Source organism: Neomonachus schauinslandi, chromosome 3, assembly GCF_002201575.2.
Source record: "Neomonachus schauinslandi chromosome 3, ASM220157v2, whole genome shotgun sequence".
NCBI lineage: Eukaryota > Metazoa > Chordata > Mammalia > Carnivora > Phocidae > Neomonachus > Neomonachus schauinslandi.
In genome coordinates, this window is record NC_058405.1 from 170,253,334 (window position 1) to 170,281,129 (window position 27,796).

The 27,796-nt window shown below is 34.0% G+C and overlaps 1 protein-coding gene across 1 annotated transcript in view; it reads left to right on the forward strand.

Annotated features, from left to right (window-relative positions):
• SPAG16 (sperm associated antigen 16) overlaps nt 1-27,796 on the forward strand; it is a 969,696-nt gene that overhangs the window by 500,508 nt on the left and 441,392 nt on the right. Inside the window, exon 12 of the mRNA XM_021702750.1 lies at nt 2,204-2,389. Coding sequence (XP_021558425.1) covers nt 2,204-2,389 — 186 coding nt within the window. The remainder of the gene's footprint in view (nt 1-2,203; nt 2,390-27,796) is intronic.

Here is a 27,796-nt window from a genome sequence, read left to right on the forward strand (position 1 = left end):
TCAGAAATGTTGTGTTAATGTTAAATGGCCTGTCCAAGGTCATGCAGGCTGTCCAGAAGAGCCAGAATGAGAAACTAACCAAATGTAAATTAGAATGATTTAGTGTACTTGCTAACAATCTGGATCTACTTTTTCTCTTTTTTGAGGATTTTGACTTGTCTTATTTGTGTGGAGCTGAGGGAAACCCTGACTTCTGCATGACTTAGAGCACCTTTTGAATTTTGGTTCATCATTCTTTCTCTCTTTCTTGCTCCCTCGCAGTCCTCAAGTGACTTTATTTTCTTGTGAGCCAAAAGCCTACAGTTTTACATATTTCAAACCATGTCTTTTGAAAAGCCAAAACATTTCAAAGAAATTCAGAAATTCATATTCTATATATTTTGGGTTTGGTTGAGTTCATACATCTAAGCAACAACCTCAATTTATTAAAAGCTTATGAGAATATTGTTTATTGTTGATTAAATATCAGTTGATGGTACTCATAAAGATGATTGCAAATGCTTCATTCCAGTTGTAATTATTACTATTGTGATTTTTGTTTCTTTCGTCACACAATTTAAAGCAAGAGAGAAGAATATAAAACTCATCTGAAAGAGTTTTCAGCCAGACAGAAATACATTACCGTAGTTCTTATCCTAGAGCAAGACTTATATCCATAATAGCATGATAGCCCATCAGAAGGATGGATTTGGGAAATAGGCAAAATTAAATTATTTTTGATTTTTATGTTTGTTTGGATATTTTTTTAAGTAAGCTTTAGGCCCACCATGGGGCTTGAACTCACGACCCCAAGATTAAGAATTTTATGCTCTATGGACTGAGCCAGCTAGGCACTCCTGCTTGGATATTTTTAGACAAATGTATTTTTAGGTATTAAGTATTAAAAATTAAAATTTTGGATGGCAAATATATGTACAAATAAACAACAGCTGCAAAGTAAAAGACAGTTTTAAATATCTATCTATTAGTGAAGGACTACCTGTCAGAGTAATTTCTTTTTAATTCTGCTAATCTGAAAAGTAAAATGGATATCCTTTTATAACTTTAATGAGAACTTCTTCACTCTATAATCCACCTTTCCTTCACCACCTTTAAGCTCTCCCTCTCCAGTGGTTGTTTCTCCCCTGCACTTAAAAATGTATTTCTCTCAGCATAAAAAGAAGCAAAAAAAAAAAAAAAAAAAGCAAGTAAGCAAACACTCATTTTGATCTTGCCATTCCCTCTCTTGGAAATACTGAGTACCTTTCCTTATTCTTTTATGGCACAACTTCATTCATTCATTCACTCATATATTTATTCATTCTGGAAGCATTTGCTGAGTACTTCAATTAGTCAATCCTAGTACTTTATGCCGTTGAAACAGAGAGAAGAAACAGTTCTCAATCAAAATCACAGGGAAAGAGTACAAATAAGCAATTCATTATATTCAGGGAAAGAAAAGTTACTAAGAGAACACATAGAAGGAACATGCAATGCAGAAGGATGTGAAGAAACTGATGGAATTAAAATTTTCTTGGAATTAATATTTTATCAAAAAGTCCTAGATGTTTCTGCTCATGTCATTAACACCCATTCGTTTCTTAAACTAGCATTCATGTCCACCACTTGAAAGTCATTGCTTTTTTAAACATCTACCAATGACCTAAATAGAAAATCTAATGACTCATCCTCAACCACTCAACTTTTCAAAGTCTTTCCTCTCTCAAGATCTAGATCAAAATCTCATTCCCGGTTCACTTCTTTCAGCATTGAAACTGCATTCTTGGAGCATTTAGTTAATCCAAACATAAACAATGCTGACCTGTTGTTTTGTATTGTATTATGTTTTTGAAATTACCTTAGCCAATGTCTAAAATTTCATCATTCTGAGGCTACATTATCCACAGAACCTAACACATTGCCCCAAAACTAATACATGCTAAAAAAAAAATTACTGACTTAGTGAATTAATCTAAAAGAATATAGAAGAATTAATTTAGAAAGTGTGCAACAGCAGTTTGTCTCATCAACTTGAATTACTAAACAATACAAATAAACATCTAATTGTATGGAGTCAAATAATATTCAAGCATTTAGTATGTCATTAGAAGCAAAAACAACTCAGATATACACACACTCAAATTACTGATAGCATATAATCACTCATAAAAATAATCATAAATTGACTTTTTAACAAATTACCTTTTTATATTCTTGCAAATAGTGGCAACAAATTGGCTACTTCAAGTGGTGACACTACAGTTAAATTATGGGACCTGTCTAAAGGTGATTGCATTTTGACCTTTGAAGGACACAACCATGCAGTATGGTCCTGCACGTGGCACTCCTGTGGTGATTTTGTGGCTTCTTCCTCACTGGATACAACTAGCAAAATCTGGGATGTTAATAGGTAAGAAGTACTTTAAACATTTTTAACCCTCTACATTGATAAAAATACCTGGGTAATGTTTCTTTTTCTCCATGCTACCACCAGGAAATATTAAAAAAAAAAAAAAACTTGTTTGTTGATAAAATTATAAAAAGCTACTGAAATAATCTCTGTGAAATCCATCTAACTCTATTAATCATTGTTAATATAATGAGTTCTTTCTAAATGTAAGTATAAATAGGATTAGAATTGTTTCATTGGAAAGCTGTTTGTTTTAAGCAGGAGAGAAACAAATACTTACTTTAAAGAGTTAGAATTTTAGTTCTCCCTTCCACAGGATTGCTTTATTATCAACCAGCAATTTAATAGACATGAATATGACAGATATAATTACTTTATACTTAATTTTGATATAATATTTTCCAAATTAAATGCTTCTTGTCAATTCACAAATTACAAGAATTAATGTAATTTGATATATGCAAAGTCCTGTACAATACTGTATAGATATAAAAGTTTTTTTTATTTTAATTCAAGACAGAAAAACCTATTATTTTACAGTGTCAAATACCTCTCATCCATGTATTTATGTATGAGTATTTATATCTCAGAGGTCTGTGTTGCCAGCTCAGCATGGCCCCTTTTCTGAGCTGAGGAACACCAATGCCAGGAAACAAGTGCCCCCTCCTCAGAGGACTAAGTTTCAGTTCTACAGGCACCCCTCTTCAAGTTTCTAGGTTTCAACAATCCACCCTATTTCCTTTATTCACTAAGTCCTATGGAAGGTAGCTCTTTCCTGCAGTGGCAGTTCTCTTTTTCTCTATTTAGTCATCCAACAACTTTATACATACCTAACAATCCCATATATTAAATTCTTACTGTTAAAATGATAGGTACAGGTTTTGTCTCCTGACTTGACAGATTCAGGATGTTAATTAATAAATAACATAACCCACCTGAGTTATACAGATTCAGTTAAATAATGTTTGGCATATTCTGCATGGGAAAAGATGGCTCCTAATAATATAACTTAGATCTATTTCTATCTAAAATAGTGACAATTTAAGACATGTTTTAATTCTCAAATGTATACCATTTGCTTATCTTGGGTAATCAATCATATGCAATTCTTAATTTTATTATGTTTCTATATTATGTGATCAGATTTAATAAATATTATAGTAGTATACTGGAATAAAAAAAACTTTATTGAGGTATGATTGACATATAAAAGGCTGTACATATTTAATGTATACACAATTTGATGAGTTTCGTAATAAGTATACACCCATGAATAAGTATACACCATCGCCAATCTATGACATAAACATATCATCACCTCCAAAAGCTTTTTCCTGTCTTCTTGTGTTACTATAACTATTAATTATTATTATTATTATTATTGACAAGAGCTCTTAATATAAAATCTAGCAAAATTTTAACTATACAATACAGTGTTGTTAACTATATGTACTGTGTTACACAGTAGATCTGCAAGACTTATTCATTTTCTATAATTGAAGTTTTAACACTAGGATCAAATTTTAATTTTTATCGCTTTTGGCTTAGATGAGAATCCTAACAGAAGATTGTAGTGCATTCTAAAATATAATATATTTCCCAATGTTTTAATCATTCAGTGTTTAAAAAAAAATGTAGTTAAAAAACTGATTCCCAGTAGACTCAGCCCTACTTGGAATGATTTCAAACATTTTGATTTAATGACTTTTCTCCAGGACCCTGATATCTAGATACTGTCTTCCAGTTGACATCCAGTAGATATTGATATAACAGATCAAAATTGCTTCTAATTGATGTCAAAAATTCTTTATATTTCAAATTTCCCATCAATGTCAAGGGCTTACTTTCATCACCAAAGACAAATATATACCAATTTAGAAGCTGAGGTAGTGGACAAATAATGGCAAATAAGGGAGAAATTGATTGTTTCTATAGTGGCTATTGATATATCTTTAAGTAATATTCAGAACACTGGGTTGTAATTTAAAATTACTCATGGATAAATACTTTGTAGATATGTCTAAAACTAGTATCTTTATAATTTCTTAGGTTATTGGAACTGGTTAGTGATTTAAGGAGAGAAGTTATTTGCCTTGGTAAGATGTTGGTGGTAGAAGCTATGCTATGCGTCATATATTCTCGTCCTGCCTGATGCCATATAGTTTTTAATAAAAAAAATCATATTGATAGATTCTATTGTTCACCAGAGAAGGAGGAGTTTAAACTATATTCTTCTCTTTTACAATTTGCTTTTATCTTTGAGGTCCTGGCTTAGTCTTGAGCATCCTTTAGTTGATGTCAGGTCCCTAGCCTTGCAACTGCTCCTCAATTGGACATTACTTGCCAGAACCATCCAATTAGCTCCTTATCAGAAAGTTAGATAACTGAGAATCATAATTAACATAAAAAATCCCAGATCAAGAGTCACATTTACTAAGTGCTAATAAGAATCTCTGAACAGTATCTGTGGTACGATTAGTTTGGATGTATTGACACTCTACAAAGTTTCGATGAATAATTAACAGAAGTATTTCAATGACCTTCTGAATGATTATTTATATAAAGTGGAAATTTATATGTGTTTCAATTAGTGATCATTGATTTCTACCTTAATTTTCAAATATATTTATTAAAAGTCAATCTTAAAGCACACATGCATACTTACACACACACACACACACACACTCACACACATACATACCATTGAATCCTAAGTAGGCAGTGCTTGGCACATAGTAGTTTGGTTGCATGAATTATAAAGAAAAAATCAACATATACATATGGAGAAAGTGCTCTCCCTGCTCCCATCTACATTCAAACTAAAATTTAATTGTTCTGTCTTATCCTACGTAAGTCTATAAAGTGATTAAAATGGGATAGGAAAATCAGAAAAGATCGCAGGCAGCTATAAAAAAATAGCTTGTGTTTCTTTAAAGCATAAGATTATCAATAAATATTCATAAAATGAACAGTGTTACACTGTGTTACAGATATTAGAAAAATTTAAGACTCCATTACTACCTTCAATGAGATTACGAGTAATTTTAAAATGCAACAATATTGAAGCAATTTGAGAATATGCAATGCATCTGCAATTTATAATATCAGGTAGGGTATTCTGGGTGACTCCTAGTTGCTTTTCTTCAATGGTAGCTGGGTATTTGGCTGAGTGGCTCTACCAGACTATCACTCTGATATTTGGAAAGCAGACCATGTACCTGCTTAGCTTCTAGCTTGAGGGGAAGGAGTTGGAAACAGCCAAAATGTTACTGACTATAACTGCCCCCACTGCTATAACAAGATATTACACTGTCAAGTACTGAGTGCTTTAAAACAAGGATGGAAGGACACAGAGGTATTTGTAACACTCAGCAGCTTCTGGACCCCAAACAGTGAGATATAAATCTGTCGTCCTTATATCCAGGAGTATTGTTTCAGATGCCCTTAAGATTAAGTTGAGTGAGAAAAATAAAGCAGGTTTAAGAACTATGTTTAGGAAAGTAATTTGTGATTACGGCTGCATTACATTGACTGGAAGCAAATATGTTGGAAACTTTGGGAGTTTTTGAGAGAATTTTATTCTATTCTTAATAACCCTGACTCTTCAGACTCTTCAAACTGCAAAATGGTCCTCAGGGCCCTGAACTTGCATCCAAAGGAAGTTCACTTCTAGTATTTGACAGTGTACAGTGAAGGCACAGGCCATGGCACCCACTTTAGATCTGATCATAGAGGATGATGGACAAGAACAAAACCTTCCATGAACAAAGCCAGAGGCCACAAAGAACCACGGGCACAGAAGCTCCTTTTAGGGAAAGAGACATGATTCAATCAAAGAATTTTCTTCAGTGCCATGGCAAAGTTCCTCATGATGCCTGCCCAGGATTCTATCACTATTTAGACTAGCGACTCTTGTATGTTCCCCATTGTTCTACTTTTGTATTGGAGTTTGTGTTGCAGTTATTCTGTCCTTGCTTCAATGTACATTTTTTGTGGTGATGGAGAAGGCAGAAAACGTGTCTGTTATTTGGTTGGTCACCAGAACATGAGATGCCTCTGACCCCAGTGGAGCAGACTGGGCATCATGCAGAGAGCACACATCGTGAGATACATGCAGTAAAGGAGTAGCACTTCGTATTGTCTCCTTTGGTGCACGGGGTGGGAGGTCAGTGAAAACGTGGAAGGAAGGATGGCACAGATGTTTGGTGGGCAAAAGGCCACACTGTGGCAGAGACTACTAGCTGTTCTCCAGAAGCCACTCTCTCCTTCTTCCATTTATTAGTTGGGTGCCTGGCTGACTATCTAAATTTTTTTTCTTGGCCTCCTTTTAGTTAAGTGTGGTTATGGTACTAAGTTATCTATAACACAGTATTAGATGAAGTGATATGTGCCATTTCTATGTTCTTTTCCCCTTGTGGTAAGATGGGATATCAATGAGAAGGACAAGAGTAATCTCAGAAGCCAATTACTGAAAATGACAGAGCAATCATCAGTCTGCTTGAAGTAAAGCCACCCCCATGCTCTACCTCCAGCTGGCCTGCAACATGCTCTGGATTCTTAAGCAATAAGAAAATAAACTTCTCTTTTGTTTGAGACGCTATATTTCCAGTCTATTTATTATAGCACTTTAGCTTGCCCAGTCCAAAATTAGTTACCCATGACTATTTGTCCAGTGATATGTTTTCCCCTCATGACATAGTAATAAGGCAACTAAGACAAGCCCTGCCACTGTTCTCAGTATTATTTGGATGGAGTAGTAATAGAAATTCGGTACTGGTAATAAATGCCTATTCAGCTCCCTCTCCTTTCTCTCCCTTGCTCTTTCTATTTCCCATCCTTAATTCTGTTGCAATTCCTTTGGAGCCTCTAAAATTCTACATGCCAATAGCAATACTTGTAAGTAGAATAATTGGTTTGCATGGAAGTTAATGCCTGTAAAAATAGTAAATTATAAGACAATATGCAACTATTAAATGTTAGTGTCTCCATTAGTGGGAAACTGATTCAATGATAATGATTTCATTTAAACAATAAAGAAATACTGAGAATCTCTATTTTATGGTAGCGTTGACTATATTTACTGACAAGAACCAGTTTTGCTGATTGCAGTCAAGCTGATAGAATACAAGTATTGCCTTTCATGTAGTTGACCTTACGGGTTTGTTTTTCAAAATTTATTTTGAAGCAAATATGCATTGAGCTCTCTGTTATGTGCATTGTTCTAGTTACCAAGCTACAGCGGTGAACAAAATTGACAAAAAGCTCCTGTTTTCATGTAGATGGATTTCTATTGGGAGGCAGAAAATAAGTCAAATAAAAAAATAATTACGTATTTAAAGTTTTAAGTTTGGTAGAGAAAAAAATAAAATATGAAAATTGTAAAGGAATGGTGGGCATTAGGAAGAATTGCAATTTTAAACAGGATGGTCAGGGAAATTCTCACTATAAAGTTGATATTTGGGTAATCTGAAGTAGGTAAAGCCAAGAAGATATCTAGGAGAACATTTCAAGCTTTCCTTAGTAGTGAGCTCCCCTCTGGTGGTAGCAAGACTTACGTGACTAAGGAACAGGAAGGGGGCCAATGTGTCTGGAGTAGTGTGAGCAAATGAGTAAATGGCAGAGGTAAGGCAGTTAGTTATGTGGGGGTGAACATATGACACAGGATCTTGTAGCTTATTTGGGTGACTTGACCTTTATTCTCAAGGGGATAGGAAAGCACTGGAGGATTTTGAACAGAACAGTCACATAATCTGTTTTACACTTTAACAAGATGACTCTGGTTACTATGCTGAGATGGTACTGTGGCAGGAGAGGGGTGGGGGAACAAAGATAAGGCAGGAAGACTGGCTGGGAAGCTATTGCCACAGTCTAGGACAAAGACAGTAAAGGTTGGCACCATAATGGGAGTAGTGAGGATAATAAGAATTTTTGTATTCTGGATAGATTTGGAAGACAAAACCAACCGGGATTGCTCAGGAATTGTGTATTGAAAGAGAAAGAGAAAACAAATCACCCTGTTAAATTTTGAGACACCTGAAAATCAAAAAGTTCATTCTCTTTATGCTGGAACACTATCATGAACTTTATAAAATATTTTTCCAAGCAGATTCATCAACTGACATTCCAGAAAAGGCTGTAGAATGAGGAATGCCTTCTCATTTTTCATCTAACAGCTGACTTTTTTTTTTAAAGATTTTATTTATTTGACAGAGAGAGACACAGCGAGAGAGGGAACACAAGCGGGGGGAGTGGGAGAGGGAGAAGCAGGCTCCCTGCTAAGCAGGGAGCCTGACGCGGGGCTCAATCCCAGCACTCTGGGATCATGACCTGAGCTGAAGGCGGACGCTTAATGACTGAGCCACCCAGGTGCCCCTAACAGGTGATTTCAATTGAAGAGACTTGAATGTTCCTTCCTGCCCACTAGCATTGCTTCCTTCTTAATTTAATAATTCATTTCTAATCATAACCCCTGGGCTGGATGAGATCAGAGAAACAGAAGGCTATGGATGAAGGGAACAGCTAAAATTAAGAAAAGGGAAATGTAAAATATTAAGATTCTCTTATGGTGAGTTATCTTCTTTTAATAATATGTACTATCAATTTCTTTTGGGCAAATAAAACACCCATGTAGACTCTAAAAAATGGGAAAAAATTATTTTTATTATAACAATTAGTAATAATAAAATAGCACCAAATAAATTATGAAAGTGGAGTGTAGTATTTATAATATACAATATTTCATTAATATATTCATGTTCTTTATGATTCATTTGCAAAGTTGGATATATTAGAGATGAAGGACATATTGTACAATATTAATGGTTTTAAAACATAATGTATGCAAACAATGAATCATGGAACACTACATCAAAAATTAACGGTGTAATGTATGGTGATTAACATAACATAATAAAATAAAATAAAAAACATAATGTAAGAAGTATTAAGACTCAAGGGCAAAGTTGGATATATTAGAGATGAAGGACATATTGTACAATATTAATGGTTTTAAAACACAATATAAGGAGTATTAAGACAGGTCATGGATTATTGGTATATTAATACCTGTCTGGTATTGTAAAGCCCCCCAGTTTGCCTTCTTTTACTTGAAAAGGCACCCAAGGTATATATTATTAGGCTGCTAAAGCAATCCTTGAAACATAATTTCATTACATTAAAAGGAATGGTAACATACTTAAATTGACCTCTTGTGATCAATTTATCCTGTTCCATGGATAACAAATCAATTATTACATGTTCTTAGATTTTTGTTTATATTTAAATGAATAGTTTCCCCTTGAAATATAGGCTTTAAATTATACCCACATATTATTGAACATATATATAGATAAGCATAAAAAATGAAAAAAATAAAATAGTATATATTTTTTCACTCTCATCTTCACCTCAAAACAGTACATAATTAATAAGCATTATTGAAGAAATATCTATTTTATGAAGAAGAATATGTTAAAGCTGAAGTTCAGATGTCATTTAGTAAATTATAGAATGATTAAAAAATCATGAAGCTCTCACAACTAATATGGCTTTGTGTGCACATGTGAAGAATGATTCAAGCAACAGTGTCCAATGCAGTGAATTTGATGTCAATGTACTTTCACATCAATGTACCTGGGTTAACCAATAAAAGAGGTAGATGTCATTAAGATTTCAAAATTTGGCCCTATACATTTGTAAAACAAATACCGTTTCATATAAATGAGTTCTATAATTTGTATTTAACTTGTGGTAAATAAGGTGCACTCTCTGTTATCTTACAAACCAGATAAACCGTATATTAGAAATAATTTGGGGCGTGCCTGAGTGGCTCAGTCAGTTAAGGGTACAACTCTTGGTTTCAGCTGAGGTCGTGATCTCAGGGTCATGAGATCCAGCTCCTTGGGCTCCATGCTTAGCAGAGAGTCTGCCTGAGATTCTTTCCCCACCCTCTTCCTCTCCCTCTGTTCTTCCCCCTGCTTGTGCTCTCTCTCTCTCTAAAATAAACAAAATCTTAAAAAAAAAAAAATTGAAGTAATTTGGATGAGTATAGGTGAAACTAAGGATATTCCAATAAGAACAAATATATAGGGGCGCCTGGGTGGCTCATTTGGTTGAGCGACTGCCTTCAGCTCAGGTTATGATTCTGGAATCCCAGGATCAAGTCCTGCATTGGGCTCCCTGCTCAGCGGGAAGTCTGCTTCTCCCTCTGGCCCTCCCCCTTCTCATGTGCTCTCTTTCTCTCATTCTCTCTCTCAAATAAATAAATACAATCTAAAAAAAAAGTGAATATATGTATGTTAAAACATACTTTAATACTTTATTACCACCAATCAAAGCAAACAATTTGACATATAAAAAATGCAACACACGTTTCCATCCCCACCAAAAACAATCTGGTTAATAGATGAGTCTTAGTTCTTCTCATTGCTAATGACTAAAAAAGTGTAGTATATTTCTTCATTAATACATATTAAATAAAAATATATATTAAAATGATCTATAGCCATAGTATACATGAAGTAAAAAACTAGAATCACATGTATTTTTATATTTAAAGTTTGATCATATATATGTGTGTATGTGTGTGTCTACCCATGTTTTGTACGTATACATTTTAGTATTAATGCAGTGAGTTTAAACATTTAGCTCAAAATTAATTTGAGTTACATAAATAATTGACTATTTTAAATATTTTATGTACCTAATCATAAAATGATATTTATTTATTTACCTATGCTTTATCAATGACTACAAAACCAACTTGTTTGAAACCCATTTATTTGAGACAGCAAAAACTAGTATTATCATGACCCTGAAACATTGTTTTGAAATTACTGAAATGGTTTTCATTTAAAGTAAACTCTAAGATTTGATTCAGTTGTTATTGAAATGAAATGAATGTCCAAGTGCATCAAATCAAAATAAAAGAAGTAAACCAGATGATGTAAAAATAGCAAGCAATAAAAATTTAGGTGGGATTAATCTACTTTCTTATATAAAACCATATCATTAGATGGGAAATACTGCCTCTTTTGATAATAATGAATTTGTTTTCTTAAATAAAACACTAGAGAATAAATTTTCATAGAAATTTCAAATAATTTAATGTGTTTCCTGCATAGAAAATGGACCAGACCATCTTCAGTCAAAGAACATGGAATGATTATCCCCTTGTCTGGCCTTTGGTCACCTCACAACCTAGAATGGGTCCTGCAGGAAGCAATACCTCTAGGAGTAATTTCACTTTGTAAAAAAGTCATTGCTTTTCACTTGGCCTACAACTTCTTAATTCATTTACTAGATTAGACCACAGAATCGGTAAAAATTGCTTTCTTACTTAAAAATTGATTATTTATTCTTTTATTCAGTATTTACCAACTATGTACCAAGTCTGGGGATATAGCCCTGAACTGGACAAACAAAGCTGTATCCCAATAGAGCTTACATTATGGAAGATGCCACTGATTATCCACACCTTATAAATTATTAGAGAAGCTCTCTACTTGACCATTAATCTAAAGATTAATTCCTTAGCTCTAGAGATGCAAAACGACTATCATTGAGAGTAACTGGGTTTCTGAGGTATTGTGTGTCCTACTTCTCTAATATTGGAAAGAACTGTAGTCTTAGGAGTAATAGTCACCAATAAGGTGGACATTTAAAATGGTGTGGAGTCTTCTCATCTTTATAAGGATGATTTTTTCATGTGCATTTGAGTTTTATTTGTAGCCTGTAGGTTCCCATAACACATAAACATCCCATTTAAGACAATTTAAAGCAGTTTTCACTTGAAGAATGAACTTTTCTGTGACGATTCTATTTCAGTTTGGTTTGGGGTTATTATGTCAGTTTGTTTTTGAGAGAGCACCAAATAAATTATAAAAATTGTTTAGTATTTATAAAATACAATATTTTGTTAATATATTACATATTCTTTATGATTCATTTGCAAAGTTGGATATAATAGAGATGAAGGACCTATTATACAATATTAATGGTTTTAAAGCATACGGTAAGAAGTATTAAGACTCAAGGGCATGGATTATTGGTATATTAATAACTAGTATCGTGAGGCTGAGTTATGAGTAAGGAAGAATATGGTGAATTTTAGAATAATATTAGCAAGAAACAACCTAAAATGGATTCAGCAATAGCAATTAGAAATAATTATAAGATGTAATTTATTTTTTTGTTTATTTTTACCTCTGGCTAGTAAAACCACCTAAATTATATAATTTCTTGAGTATATAGACAGATTCTGAAGCATCCAAAATTCTGTTTTCTTACTCATGCTAAGTAATGCAGTCACTTAAAAATTAAGCTTGAAAGTGTTGAATGAGTTATATATAGTTATTTTATGTATTATTCTCTAAATGCATGTCCCAGTAAAATTTCTTATTCATAAATTTAAGATTTAAAGTTACTGTTCGAGGGGCACTTGGGTGGCTCAGTCAGCTGTGTGTCTGACTCTTGGTTTCGGCTCAGGTCATGGTCTCAGGGTTGTGAGATAGAGCCCCACTTTGGGCTCTGCACTCAGCACGGAGTCTGCTTGAGACTCTCTCTCTCCCTCTGCCCCTCTTTCTCTGTCTCTCCAAAATAAATAAATAAATCTTCAGAAAATAATAAAGTTACTGTTGGAAATTCATGGTGGTTATCTAAATATGCATTTTAAAAGGTACAGCATTTTAGCCTGGAAACACAAAATATATCTTTATATGAAAGCCCTAACTACTGTAAAAGAGTGAGCATTTGACATTTTTTTTCTTAATTATCTTTGCCCAGATTTCTGACAATTTTATAAAAGCATCTGATGCTTCCCATTTTAGAGATGATGTATAACTTATTTTGTTGTCTATTCCTATAGCTGTCATGTGACAAATTAAATTTGCTTTTTAGAGAATATTAATGTCAGCATCTCCAGAATAAATTTAACTTAATTATTTTACATATATGAACTAATGTACCAAAGGTATATGCAAAATTACAATAAATTATATGTCCCTGCACCAAAGATGCTGCCTGCAGCATGCGTAATATTCATTATGAATTGTAAATTTCTTACACCATAACATTAACAAACACATGTTAATTATGTATGCAGTCATCTTTATTCCTTGCTCTCTTTTCCTCTTACACATTTCTAGTCAAGCTACAAAGTCCTAGACTTGAGGCTTTCAGCAATCTCTCCAAAAATAAATTAATTCTTTATTGTCTGAATTATCATGGCTCTTATTGTTTATATTCATATTTTTACCACTACAATTTACCTAAGGATCTAATCTCAAACTGGAGTGGATTGTTCAGTGTTCCTTTAGAAGCTATTGGGATTAATTCCATTAGACTAACAGCCCTGTTTACTTGGATCACCACAATAAACCAGCTATTATATTCTAGATATTGTCCATATATACACTAGCCAGACTTGATCTCTCATTTACCTCTGATCTCCCACTGTATGCTTTGGAATTCAATACCTGTTATCAGCAAAATATTCCATATCTTCAATATCTTCAATGTATTCTTTCATCTTCTTGCTTGAACTGACCTCCCTTGAGGAGATCCAGCCCCCTTTTTAATGGAGCCTCTACCTCCCTCCTCTTAATCCTTCCCCACAGATTTATATCTCCTCCTGAATATTAAGCATGTAAAGTATGTAGATCCTGTCTTTGAGGTGCATACATAAAATGTACTTTAGAGTTTTGCCCACATCATCATATATTAATTCATCTATATAAAATAGTAAAAGTTAAAACTGTGTGGAGTACTGACACAAATACCACCTACCACAGGACCTTGCAGTTTATTCACTAATGTGTTGTCAGTACCCAAACAGAGCTTGGATCATACTGGGTAAGTAATAAAGATTTGTTTAATTAATATATAAACTAATGGTTTATGTTCCCACCAAGCTCTTCACAGTCAATTCTAGATCACTCTTCCTTACTCTCACCTTCCCCCAAACCACAGCTTTGTAGAAGCACATGTTTTGAGACTATATCATTAGCCACTTCTCCATTTTATGGTCATATACTTAACCTCCTGGTCATCCCTTTTATATTTTGAATAATTTAGTTCATGGTTTACTGTCTTCATTGAGTGCAACATCAATATCCAAGCAGAAAATTCATCTAATACCTTGGCCTCCCAGTTTCTTCATCCCCTTACTTCCAACAACTTTCAAATTTTGATTTTAAATTTTCTACTCTGTAAGCACCATCTTCCCTCTCTCTAGCTTTTATACTCCAATATTACCACTCTAACAATTCTTTCCAGTGGTATTGGTAATTCAGTGCCTCCATTGTTTTGTTTTTCTTGCCCTTGATAATTGCCTTCTGTTTCCTTCTTACCCAGAGTGGATCCCAATGTCCATCACGGTGACCTCTCCTTCCCATGTAGCTTCAGTTCCTTTGGTCCTCCCTTGCTCCATATTCCTTGCCTGTCAAAACCCCAATTCTAGTTAAGCCAAATTCTCTGCCTACTCTACACCTGCACCTGGTAAGCTAAGCATGACTAGAAAAAAACAAAAATAAAAACAAAAACAAAACAAAATGAACCATGCTGACTGGTTTCACTTTATATTTGTAACATCACCTCACAAGTTGAATCTTTCTGCATCTATTCTGTTGATTAACTTTCTACCAGATGAGATGAATATTTCGTACTTTCCTTCTCTGTCTGCAAATCCCTAACAGCTTCCCTATTCCTTTTTCCTCCGAGCTGATAATCTGGATTTTTTATATCACTAAGCAAATAAAAGCACTTGGAAGAAAAGTTTCTAATCTTCCTGCTACCAACTCCATCAGTGATTTAGATAGATAGATGATAAATGATAGATAGATGATAGATAGACAGACAGATAGGGATGATAGATATTTTTTTTCCTCTTTCTTTCTCTCCAGGTGTTGGCTGGGTGGTTGTATTCTGGACAGTGTGGTTTAAGATGGTCTTATTCACATGTTTAAAGCTTCAGCTGGGATAGCTGGAGTCACTCTCCGTGTGGTCAGCCCTTCATCCTCCAGCAGGCTTGCCTGAGCTTCTCCACATGGTGGCAATAAGAGTCCAACAACAAGAAAAAGCAATTCCTAGTGAACAAGAACTTGTTCAAATCCCCTCTTTCTAGTGTCCCACTGACCAAACCAAACAAAATCACATAGCCAAGACCAGGGTCAATGTCAGAGGAGACTACCCTAAAGTGTGCAAATAGGGATAGGAATAATAGCAACTATTTTGTAAATAATCCATCCTCTTTCTAACCTTTTATTCCTCTCAGAATCATCTCCTTGCAAATATAAATGTAGTATCTATCATACTTATATTTTAGCTATATTTTATATCACAGAATTCAGTTCTTCAGTTGACCTAGCTATTTAAATAGACTTTTATGATCTGTCTAGGAGAAAATGGAGTCTGACTTTTTGTTCCAATTCTTACAGATAAATTGTTGGAGAAATTCTTACAAATGCATCGTTGGAATAATTTCAGCCTTCTCTGTTCAGTAAATTAAAAAAAAAATTAGATTTTATTTATTTATTTATTTATTTGACAGAGAGAGTACAAGCAACTATTTTGTGTTGCTTGAGATTTATTCAACTATTTTGTGTATTAATAGTACATTCCTTTTTATTGCTAAATAATAGTTCATTCTACGGATATATCACAGTTTGTTTATCTCTTTGTTCCTTGAAAGACATTTTGTTTATTTCCAATTTGGGGATAGTACAGATAAAGCTGAAGTGAACACTATTTTGTACAGATTTTGTGTGAACATAAGACTTCAGTTTTCTAGGATATATGACTAAGAATGCAATTGCTGAGTTGTATGGTAAATAGATATTTAACTTTATAAAAAACTGCCCAACAATTTTCCAGTGTAACTATGCTATTTTACATTCTTACTGGCAATATATGAAAAAGTGCCTCCACATTTGCATCAGAATTTGGTACTACCAGTATTTTTTTTATTATCTTAACCATTCTAACAGGTGCGTAATAGTAGCTCATCTGGTTTTAATTTGTGTTTCCCTAATGGCTAATTATGTTGAACATGTTTTCATGCACTTATTTTCCATCTATGTATCTTTTTTTGGTGAAATATCTGTTCATATTCTGGCTCATTTTCTAATTGGATTATTCATTTTCTTGCTGTTGAGTTTCTGTTAAAAGTTCTTTAAATATTCTGAGTGCATATCCTTTCTTGGAAATTCTGTGTGAAGTTTAGGTTGAGGTTTTTTTGTCTGTTTGTTTTGATTTTTACTTATAAATTACTGATTATTCCAATACCATTTGATGAAAATTCAGAAGCAAAAACACACAAAAAATTCTGTGCCATTTATTCCTCTACTAATACCATACAGTCTTGATTACTATAGCCACATAGTAAGTCTTAAAATCAGTGTGATTCCTTCAGGGTTTTTTTTTCTTTTCCTTTCTTTCTTTCTTTTCTTTTTTTTTTTTTTTTTCCAAAATTTTTCTGGCTCTTTGAGTTCCTTTGTCTTACTAACTCTATTTTTCTTTCCCCACATCTAAAATCACTTTAGATGGTTTTTCTGGTCAATAAGTTGCCATATTCCCTGTCTCATTAATATCTGTAGTTTTTTTTTTTTTTTCCTTTCTAACCCTCACTAGTGTCTTATTTATCCCTAGTTGTTTTTTCATGCTTCTCCTAAATTAAATTCCTTATAGACTCTTCTCTAATAATCCATCCTATGTTTTTTTCTTAAAATTTCGATTGAAGATTACTCCCTTCTAAGAAGCCTCCTGGCCTAGGCTCTGATGGCCACACTTTTTTTTTCCTATTTCCTTTTCCTTATTAGAGTCAGACTGTGAGTTTTTAAGGCCTTAAGCACACAAACAAAAAAAATCACTCCTCCCACATATAATTAAGAATGAAAACAACAATAAAACATGTATATAAAAGTCCATCAAAATTTTATTTATCCCCACAAAAACCCCTTCAATGCTACTCTATTTACTTATACTTCAAAATATAAAACTCTTTTAAAAATTTTCTATCTCATTTTTTTTTTCCTTTTTCTCTTTGCCCTTTATCCTCCTTCCCATTTTGTGCAGCTGCTTTGCTGCTGCCTCAGGCACATGCTTTGTCTTTCTATTGAGTAGTCCAACACTGGCTTTTATGAATAATTTGTTCTATGTCATAAAGCATTCATGTTTCTGCTCTAGTTGTCTTTATCTTTGTTGTCCTTCTGCCAAATCATAATCTCCTATTTTCTGTACCTTTTCAGATACCCTCCGTAGCCCCTACTAGTTAGCTAATGCCATGTTACCTCATCTGTCTCACCTTATCCCTCAGAATCTACTCTTAAATCTTTGCCCCTTTTCAAAATAGACAGTTACTTTCTATATTCTCCCGTATATATTTGTTACAATTGTTCCATGGATTGCAAATAGTTAAATTATTCCTTTGTGACTTCTCTCTCCTTAGAAAGATATATATCCTGCAGTGCCTGGATTTAAATAAATGGTTCCATACAATTTCTTTCCATTCATTACCTTCTGCAATAAGATATCTTTGGCCTTGTCCTCACATAGCTATATTGAATGGGAACTAAAGAAATCTGAGCACCTTTTGAAACTTTCTCTTTTCGGATAATTTCTTAACATCTATAAGATAGAGTGATGAGAGAATTGAAATTAGATGAAAATACTGCCTACATATATTGTCTTTTCTGTAGGTGGTAACACCACTCAACTATAATACTCCTTTTTAATGTGCAATTTTTACTCATTCACATTAGATGAGTAAATTCTCTAATCAATTAAAACATTTTGCCAAGATGATCACAACTCTTCACTTTCAAATATGTATTATTTGTTTGTATGTGAGGTCTTTGGTACTCAACCTTTCTCAACAAAGCAAATAAATTTCACTGTAGGATTGAAAGAATATTCTCACTGAATACTTAACTCCGAGTATTATTTACCATGCCTACATGTGCACCTCATTTTGATTGCATAGTGAGGTATATGAAAGCAGGTTTGAGTCTGACAAAATTAAAGACCCATGTCTGTGTACATCTGTGTACAAAGATGTCTCTACTTCTATATGCAGGTGAGGACATTCTAATCAGCAGATCCAGGTTATTTTCTAAAACTAACATTAATTAAGATGACTTCTTTCTTTCTGCCCCTTTAGCAAGTCTTTGCTGAATAACTCTACTTCACTGAGTACAAGCCTAACGGGTGTGAACAAAATGTAGCCTTTATTCAGATGACACAGAAATATATAATGTTGGATCAGAAGTAACTGAATCTTCTTTCAATGCATATATCTGTAGTTAGGTGACATGAACAGCACATATTTCTTATTCATGAGTTCTACTGCATGACAAGGAGGATTCACCTGCATCTTAAACTGTTATAAATCATTAATGTATTCTAGCTTGGAATTAGATAAGCTGATCATATTATATCAAAGAAAAAGTTCACACAGTGGCTGCTTCACACACATCAAGCCTTCTCATTTGGATTCCCGCTCCTGTGGCCTGCAGCAATCTTTGCAAATGATCTTTATTTCCCCTTATTCTTCTAAGAATTAAGAAAAAATGAGATTTTGAAAAAAAATTTACACTATCAAATTACTTTTTTCTTTTCATATAGTCATAGATTTTTTTTTTTTTGTCCTAACATGTATATGCTGTTGGAAGGATCTATAAACAGAGACACACTCCTCTCATGTTTAAATTCCCCTTCCTTCCCCTTCATCTTTGGTCTGTTTCAGACGGAAGAAGAACACAGGACATATAGCTCTGTAACAGTGTCTTCTATACGGAAGGTCTCCAGGGTGCTGCACTGAAGTCAGTGGCTTCTAACGTGTCTTTGTGCCTTCTCGAGGCGTTTAAAAAACACTAGGTAGGATGGCATCTTGCTTGCTTTAGAAATGAGTTGTTTTTCATTTCCCCTTTGACAGTTTTCTTCATAATACCTTTGGCATAAGTTGATTAATACCTATTCTTGGAAACACTTTTATTTTAGTGGCCAAGACTTTTGTTTTTTTTAATTTTTATTTTTTTAAATTTTTATTTAAATTTTAGTTAACACACAGTGCAATATTGGTTACAGGAATGGAATCCAATGATTCATCACTTACACACAAACACCCAGTGCTCATCACAGCAGGTACCCTCTTTAATACCTAATCCCCCATCTGGCCCATCCCCTACCCACCTCCCTCCATCAACTCTCAGTTTGTCCTCTGTAGTTAAGAGTCTCTTATGGTTTGTTTCTCCTCTCTCCTTCCCCCCCTTTCCATTTATTCATCTGATTTGTTTATCTTAAATTCCACATATGAGTGAAATCATAAGTATTTGTCTTTCTCTGATTGACTTATTTCATTTAGCATAATACATTCTAGCTCCATTCATGTTATTGCAAATGGCAAGATTTGATTCTTTTTGATGGCTGAGTAATATTCCATTATATATATTATGCATATATTTAAAATATTCCATTATTATATATAATATTTTAAATATATGTAATATATATGTATATACCACATCTTCTTTATCCATTCCTTAGTCAGTGAACACTTGGTCTCTCTCCATAGTTTCGCTATTGTTGCATGTTCCCCTTCGAATCTGTATTTTTGCATACTTTGGATAAATACTACTAGTACAATTGCTGGTTTGTAGGCTACTTCTATTTTTAACTTTTAGAGGCGCCTTCAAACTGTTCTCCAGAGTGGCTTCTGGCCAACAGTACAAGGGATTCCCCTTTCTCTGCTTCTTTGCCTAAACCTGTTGTTTCTTGGGTTGTTAATTTTAGCCATTCCGACAAGTGTGAGGTGGTGTCTCATTGTGGTTTTGATTTTAATTTTCCTGATGATAAGAGATATTGACCATCTTCTCATTTGTCTGTTAGCCATCTGTATGTCTTCTTTGGAAAAGTGTCTATTCATGTCTTATGTGCATTTCTCAACTGGGTTATTTGTTTTTTGGGTGTTGAGTTTGATACATTCTTTATAGATTTTGGATACTAACCCTTAATCAGAAATATCATTTACAAATATCTTCTTCAATTCTGAAGGTTGCCTTTTAGTTTTGTTGATTGTTTCCTTCACTGTGCAGAAGCTTTTTATCTTGATGAAATCCCAATAGTCCGTTTTTGCTTTGGTTTCCCTTGCCTTCGGAGACATGTCTAGTAAGAAGTTGCTGTGGCCAAGGTCCAAGAGGTTGCTGCCTGTGTTCTCCTCTAGGGTTTTGATGGTTTCCTGGCTCACATTTAGGTCTTTCATCCATTTTGAATTTATTTTTGTATATGGTATAAGAAAGTGGTCCAGTTTCATTCTTCTAAATGTGGCTGTCCAGTTTTCCTAACACCAATTGTTGAGAGACTGTCTTTTTTCCATTGGATATTCTTTCCTGCTTTGTTGAAGATTAGTTGACCATAGAGTTGAGGGTCCACTTCTGGGCTTTCTATTCTGTTCCACTGATCTATGTGCCTGTTTTTGTGCCAGTACCATACTGTCTTGATCACTACAGCTTTGTTATATAGCTTGAAAATAAAAATTGTGATGCCTCCAGGTTTGCTTTTCTTTTTCAAGATTGCTTTGGCTATTCAGGGTCTTTTGTGATTCCATACAAATTTTAGGATTGTTCTAGCTCTGTGAAAAATGCTGAGGGTATTTTGATAGGAATTGCATTAAATGTGTAGATTGCTTTGGGTAGTACAGACATTTTAACAATGTTTGATCTTCCAATCCATGAACGTGGAATGGTTTTCCTTTGCTTTGTGTCTTCTTCAGTTTCTTTCGTGTTTTAGAGTTTTGAGAGTACAGATGTTTTACTTCTTTAGTTAGGTTTATTACTAGGTATATGGTTTTTGGAGCAATTGCAAATGGATTGATTCCTTGATTTCTTTTTCTGCTGCTTCATTACTGGCATATAGAAGTGCAACAGATTTATCCACATTGATTTTATATCCTGTGGCTTTGTTGAATTTGTATCAGTTCTAGCAATTTTTTGGTGGAGTCTTTCAGGTTTTCTACATAGAGTACCATGTCATCTGCAAAGAGTGAGTTTCACATCTTCCTTGCTGATTTGGATGCTTTTTATTTCTTTTTGTTGTCTCATTGCTGAGGCTAAGATTTCCAGTACTATGTTAAATACTAATGGTGAGGGTGGACATCCTTGTCTTGTTCCTAACCATAGGGGAAAGACTCTCAAGCTTCATTTGATGTTCTTTTTCTAGCTCCTTTAGGTGTACGGTTAGGTTGTATATTTGAGACTTTTCTTGCTTCTTAAGGAAAGCCTGTATTGCTATATACTTCCCTGTTATGACCGCCTTTGTGCCTTTGCTGCATCCCAAAGGCTTTTGACTCTCATATTTTCATTTTCATTTGTTTCCATGTATTTTTCGTTTATTTTTTCTTTAATTTCTGGTTAACCCATTCACCTTTCATAGGATTCTTTAACCTCCATGTATGTGTGGTCATTCCAAATTTTTTCTTGTGGTTGACTTCAAGTTTCATAGTGTTATGGTCAGAAAATATGCATGGTATATTCGCAACCTTTTTGTATTTATTGAGGCCTGATTTGTGACACAGTATATGATCTATTCTGGAGAATGTTCCATGTGCACTCGAAAAGAATGTGTATTCTGCTGTGTTAGGATGAAATGTTCTGAATATATATATCTATATATCTATATAATCATTGTTTTAGCTCTAGTTCAGGCATCTTATATCTGTATTGATTAAATCCCTGGCTATGAATTCTACTTCCCATTCTTTCTTTTGGGGTGAATTTCTCTGGTCATTTTTCCAGAAAGGAAAAAAACAAAACAACAAAACAAAAAACAAGAAAACTAGATCCTGGGTGTGTTTTATTCTGCTTATTAAAAGAATCTAGATCAAAAAATTAAAAAAAAGATAAAATAAAATGAAAATAAACAAAAAATAAAATATATATAATATATATAAATAAAAATTAAAATGATAATAAATTTTTAAAAAAGAATTGAAAAAAGGAAAAAAATGAAAATAAATAATAATAAAACAAAAAATAAAAGTAAAAAGGAAGCTAGATCCTATTTCCCCTAGAGTTGAAGCTTTGCAGTACTCTGATCAGTAGACTTGGTACAAAGGAGTTGTTTGTGCTCATCTTCTGGGGGAGGGGCCTGTTGCACTGATTCTCAGGTAGACTTGCCTTAGGGAAAATGCACCTCCAGGGCAGAGGGGGGCGGGGCTTGGTGTAAGGGGCTCCAGCCTCCACTAGGTGGCACTGTTTTGCTCCCTGAAATCTTTCAATGCTGATGGGTGTGATGAATAGCCCTGGAGCTGAAAGTTCACGCCCCCAACTCTTCAGGGTGCCCTCACAGAAGAGCAATCACTCCTCTTGTGTCTCCCGTTTCTGTCAGAACCCTGTATTCACCCAGCCTGTGTCTGAGCTTTTTTATCTCAGGCACACAACAGAGTTTCAAAACTCCAAATTCTAGGGACTCCCGTGGCGAGGACCCATGCTTATCCTCTGGGGGAGGGTCCTGCCATGCTTTTGCCATTTGCTGGCTGTCCCAGGAAAGTGGTGGCACGATTGCACAGTGGTTCAGAGTTTATGGCAAAACAACAGAAAGTTGGCACCAAGACTCATTGCTCCCAACTGGTGTCCCCACTCCTATGCTTGGGAACAGTGCAGCATGTTGGTGCCACCCATTCTTCTTGTGATCCAGGGGATCCTCAGACAATGCTGTCACTCCTAGAACTCTGTCTCACTTTGCTACCTCAGCACCTTTAAGCCAGGCATGTCTCCCACCATAGCAGACTTCTAAAAGTTCAGATTTTGTGCTCCTCTACTTATAATAATTTGCAGTAGCCTCCCTAAGCAGGGCTCCCTTCCTGCCTCAGTACCCACAATTATATCTCCCCCAAGTCAACTCTCTGCACCTCCTACCTTCCAAACGGTGGTTGCTTTCCTACTTGTAGGCTTGCAGTATTAGTTCTCTCAGACTTCCCATTGATTTCTTAGGTGTTGAGAATGCTTTGATAACTATCTAGCTCTGTTAGAGGGACGAGACAAGCTTAGGGTCCCCCTAATCTGGTGTCATCTGAACTCCTCCTTGTTAATGGCCAAGATTTTTAAAATGCAGTCCCCATATTCAAACATACAAGGCAATGGGGCTCAATTTCTTCTATTTCCTCTAATCCAAATTCTTCTATTTCCTCTAATCTAAAATTCAAGATTATTTCATGTAAACTCTGAATAAGTGAGAAAATTGAGGAACATTTTGGAAAATATAAAATGTATTTTCCTTTATATTTACAAGAACCTATAGTATTTAAAATTTGGCTACTATGATGACATAAAATAAATATTCAAAGAAGAAATATGAATTATAAGAAACTGAATTTTAAAATCATTCTAAGTATAGCAGAAATATAGAGTGTATATGAATTAAAGGTTACAATAGTAACAGGGTCCTTTAAGATAGAGAAATGTTCAAAATCAAGATAGCAACATAACAAGCCTGCCATGATTTCTCCAGTTCCTGATTTAAATAGTTACACAATATACAAAATACAGAAGTACATAAAACACAGAAAATATGATAAGCAAAAGAATGTCTCAGCAAGGCTTAATTTCCACTCTTAATTTGATTTATTTATATTCTTATTTTTTCCAGGAAAGATTTAAACTAGCTTACAAGGATAAACAAAATATGACAAAGGGTATAAATTAAAGTTGAAAGAAAGGATAAATATTGAGAAGAGAAAATGGAACCAGGAATATACCAAAATTCATGCTATAACAACTCATTTGCTAATGCTGAGTCACACTTTTAGCTTTAAACTTTCAAATAGCCAGGAAAGAATTTTTCTTTCCATTTGTATAACTGAGAATGTTTAAGAGGCGCTCAAACCAAGTATTTAAGGAAAAAACTCCACACAATTATTAGTACTAAGGGAGGATTTTAACTGATGAAGCTCATCAGAGAACATAGGCAGGTACATTACATGGTATTCTCAACAATATCCTTATAATAAGTACAACAATAAATTAAAAAGGGTAACTTCTCATAATGCATAAATATATTCTAAGACCATCACCTATGATCAATTACTTAGGGATCCAAGAGTAATCCAAGGGGTAATCCAAGGGATTACCAGTAGGGAAATACCAGAATTCTCTTCAGAAAATTGTTTTGAATCAATTTTAAACTATAGATAAATTCAAGAAAACCCAAACATGATAATAGAATACAAAAACACACTGAAGATGAATTGAGTATAACTGATAGTGAAGAAAATCAAAATAGTGATATGGAGGACACAGATTAAAGGGCATGATACAATGAAAAAAATACATAAAATGTTTCAAGGGATTATAATAAATAAAGAGAAAAGAAAATGTGAAGCTCTAAACTCCAAAAAACATTTTCAAGGAAGGTCTGAAGGTGGGGAATAGGGTAAATTTAATAGATTAATCGTAGGGATTTCTGGTAACAAAAGATAATTATAAACTACTCATGGAACTCTTATGATTTCTAAAATTTCTATTAAAAGTATATAAAAATAAAATTAGATCGGCACTGGAAAATCCCATGTGCATAGTCCATTATGTGGATATACCACATTTGTTTATCTATTTATCAGTTGATGGATATTACAAAGTATGCTGCTATGGGACACTTGTCTCCAAGTTTTTGTGTAGACGTATGTTTTTATTTCTCTTGGATATAAACCTAGGAGTGGTATTGCTGGGTCACATGGTAATTCTGCCTATTTTTAAATCAGATTTGTTTCTTTGCTATTGAGTTTTATGAGTTCTGTATACATTCTGGATATAACACCCTTGTCATGTGTGATTTACATGTATTTTCTCTCATTCAGGAGATTGCCCTTTCATTTTGTTGATGATTTCCTTGGCTGTGCAGAAGATTTTTAATATAATGTAGGCTCACTTATTTATTTTTATTTTATTGCCTTTTTTTTTTTTTTTAGTCAGATTAAAAAAAAAAAACAACAACAACTCATTGCCAAGACCTGTCAAAAAACTTTCAGGTCTTATGTTCAAGTCTTTAATCCATTTTGAGTTAATTTTTTGTATATCATGTAAGATAGTGGTCAAGTTTTATACTTTTGCATGTGACCGCCTAGTTTCCCCAGCACCATTTCTTGAAGAGACTATCCTTTCCTCATTGTATATTCTTCATCATAAATTAATTGGCCATAAATATGTGGGCTAATTTCTGGGTTCTCTATTCTGTTCCACTGATTTATGTGTACGTTTTTATGCTAATACCATACTGTTTTTACTATAGCTTTGTAATATAGTTTGAAATCAGAGACCATGATGATTCCAGCTTTATTCTTTCTCAAGATTGCTTTGGCTATTTTAAGGTTTTTTGTTTCAAGATTTTAGAATTATTTATTCTATTTCTTTAGAAAATGCCATTGGAATTTTGATAGGGATTACATTGAATCTGTAGATTGCTTTGGGTATTTTGGACATTTTAACTATTGTTCTTCCAATCCATGAATATGGACTATCTTTCCATTTATTTGTGTCTTCAATTTCTGTCATTATGTGTTTTAGTTATCAATGTACAGGTCTTGAACACCTTTAATTAAATTTATTCCTAGATATTTTATTCTTTTTGATGCAATTACCAATGAGATTGTTTTCTTTGTTTCTCTTTCTAGTGTATAGAAATGCAGCAGATTTTTTTGTGTATTGATTTTGTATCCTACAACTTTACTGAATTCATTTATTTCTTCTGTGTTTTGATGAAGTTTTTAGGATTTTCTATATAATGTTATATGTAAATAGTGACAGTTTTACTTCTTTCTTTCCAGTTTGAATGCTTTTTATTTCTTTTCCTTGCCTAATTGCTCAGGCTAGGTCTTCCAATACTATGTTGAATAAAAGTGGCCAGAGTGGGCAACCTTGAAAGGCTCTCAGCTTTTCACCTGTATATAATGTTAGCTGTGGGCTTGCCTTATATGGCCTTTATTATGTTGAGTCATGTTTCTTCTATACTCCCTTTGTTGAGAGTTTTAATCATAAATGGATGTTGAATTTTGTGAAATGCTTTTTCTGCATCTATTGAAATGATCATATTTTTTTATTCTTTGTTTTGTTAATGTGATTTATCACATTGATTGTTTTGTAAATATTGAGACATCTTTGCAACCCTGGAATAAATCCCCCTTGATCATGGTTTATGATCTTTTTAATGTTGAATTCAGTTTGCTAATATCTTGTTGAGGACCGTTGAACATTTTCACAACATGTTCTTCAGGGACACTGACCTGTAATTTTGTTTTCTTGTGGCATCCTTGTCTGGTTTTGGTATGAGGGTAATGCTGGCCTCTTAAAATGAGTTTGGAAGGATTCCCTCTTATTCTATTTTTTGGAAGAGTTTGAGGATTGGAATTACTTCTCTGAATGTTTGGTAGAATTCACCAGTGAAGTAGTCTGTTCTTGGACTTTTGTTTGTTGGGAGGTTTTTGATTACTGATTCAATCTTTTTACTAGTAACCAGTCTGTTCAGATTTTCTCTTTCATCATGATTCTGTCTAGGTAGGTTGTATGTTTCTAGGAATTTATTCATTTCTTCTAGGTTGTCCAGTTTGTTGTCATATACTTATTTTTGTTTAAAAAATATTTATTTATTTGAGGGAGAGAGAGAAAAAGAGAGAGAGAAAACACATGAGCAGGGGAAGAGGCAGAGGGAAAGGTCAAATTCAGTATTAAGTCTCATCAAAACAAAACAAAACTAAACAAAACAGAAGAACAAAAAAACCCAAACACACAAAACAAACAAAGTCTATATTTAAGATTTTTTGTGGTCTTTCTCTAGCTCAGGTGGAGTAAAAGTTCTAGATGCAACCAGCATTTATATTAGAAACAAAAGTTTCTCTTGCTTCATTAGCATCCAAGTACACATCAAGGGATGTTTGCAAATTCTTTTAAAGATTTTATTTATTTATTTGACATAGAGAGAGACAGAGAGAGAGGGAACACAAGCAGGGGGAGTGGGAGAGGGAGTAGCAGACTCCTCACTGAGCAGAGAGCCGGTTGTGGGGCTGAATCCCAGATCTGAGATCATGACCTCAGCTGAAATCAAGAGCCAGAGGCTTAACCACCTGAGCCATCCAGGCACCCTTGGCATATAATTGTTCTTAGTGGCCTCTTATGATCTTTTGTATTTCTGTGGTATCAGTGTAAAAACTCCTCTTTAATTTCTGAGTTTATTTGAGTCCTCTTTTTTGGTTGTTGTTGATGAGTCTAGATAAAGGCTCCTGATCTTAAATTTTGCTCTTCCTTTCAAAGAACTGGCTCTTAGTTTTGTTGATCTTTTCTATTGTCTTTTTAGTCTTTATTTCATTTTTTCTACTTTCATTTTTGATATCTCCTTCCTTGTACTAACTTGTGGCTTCATTTGTTCTTT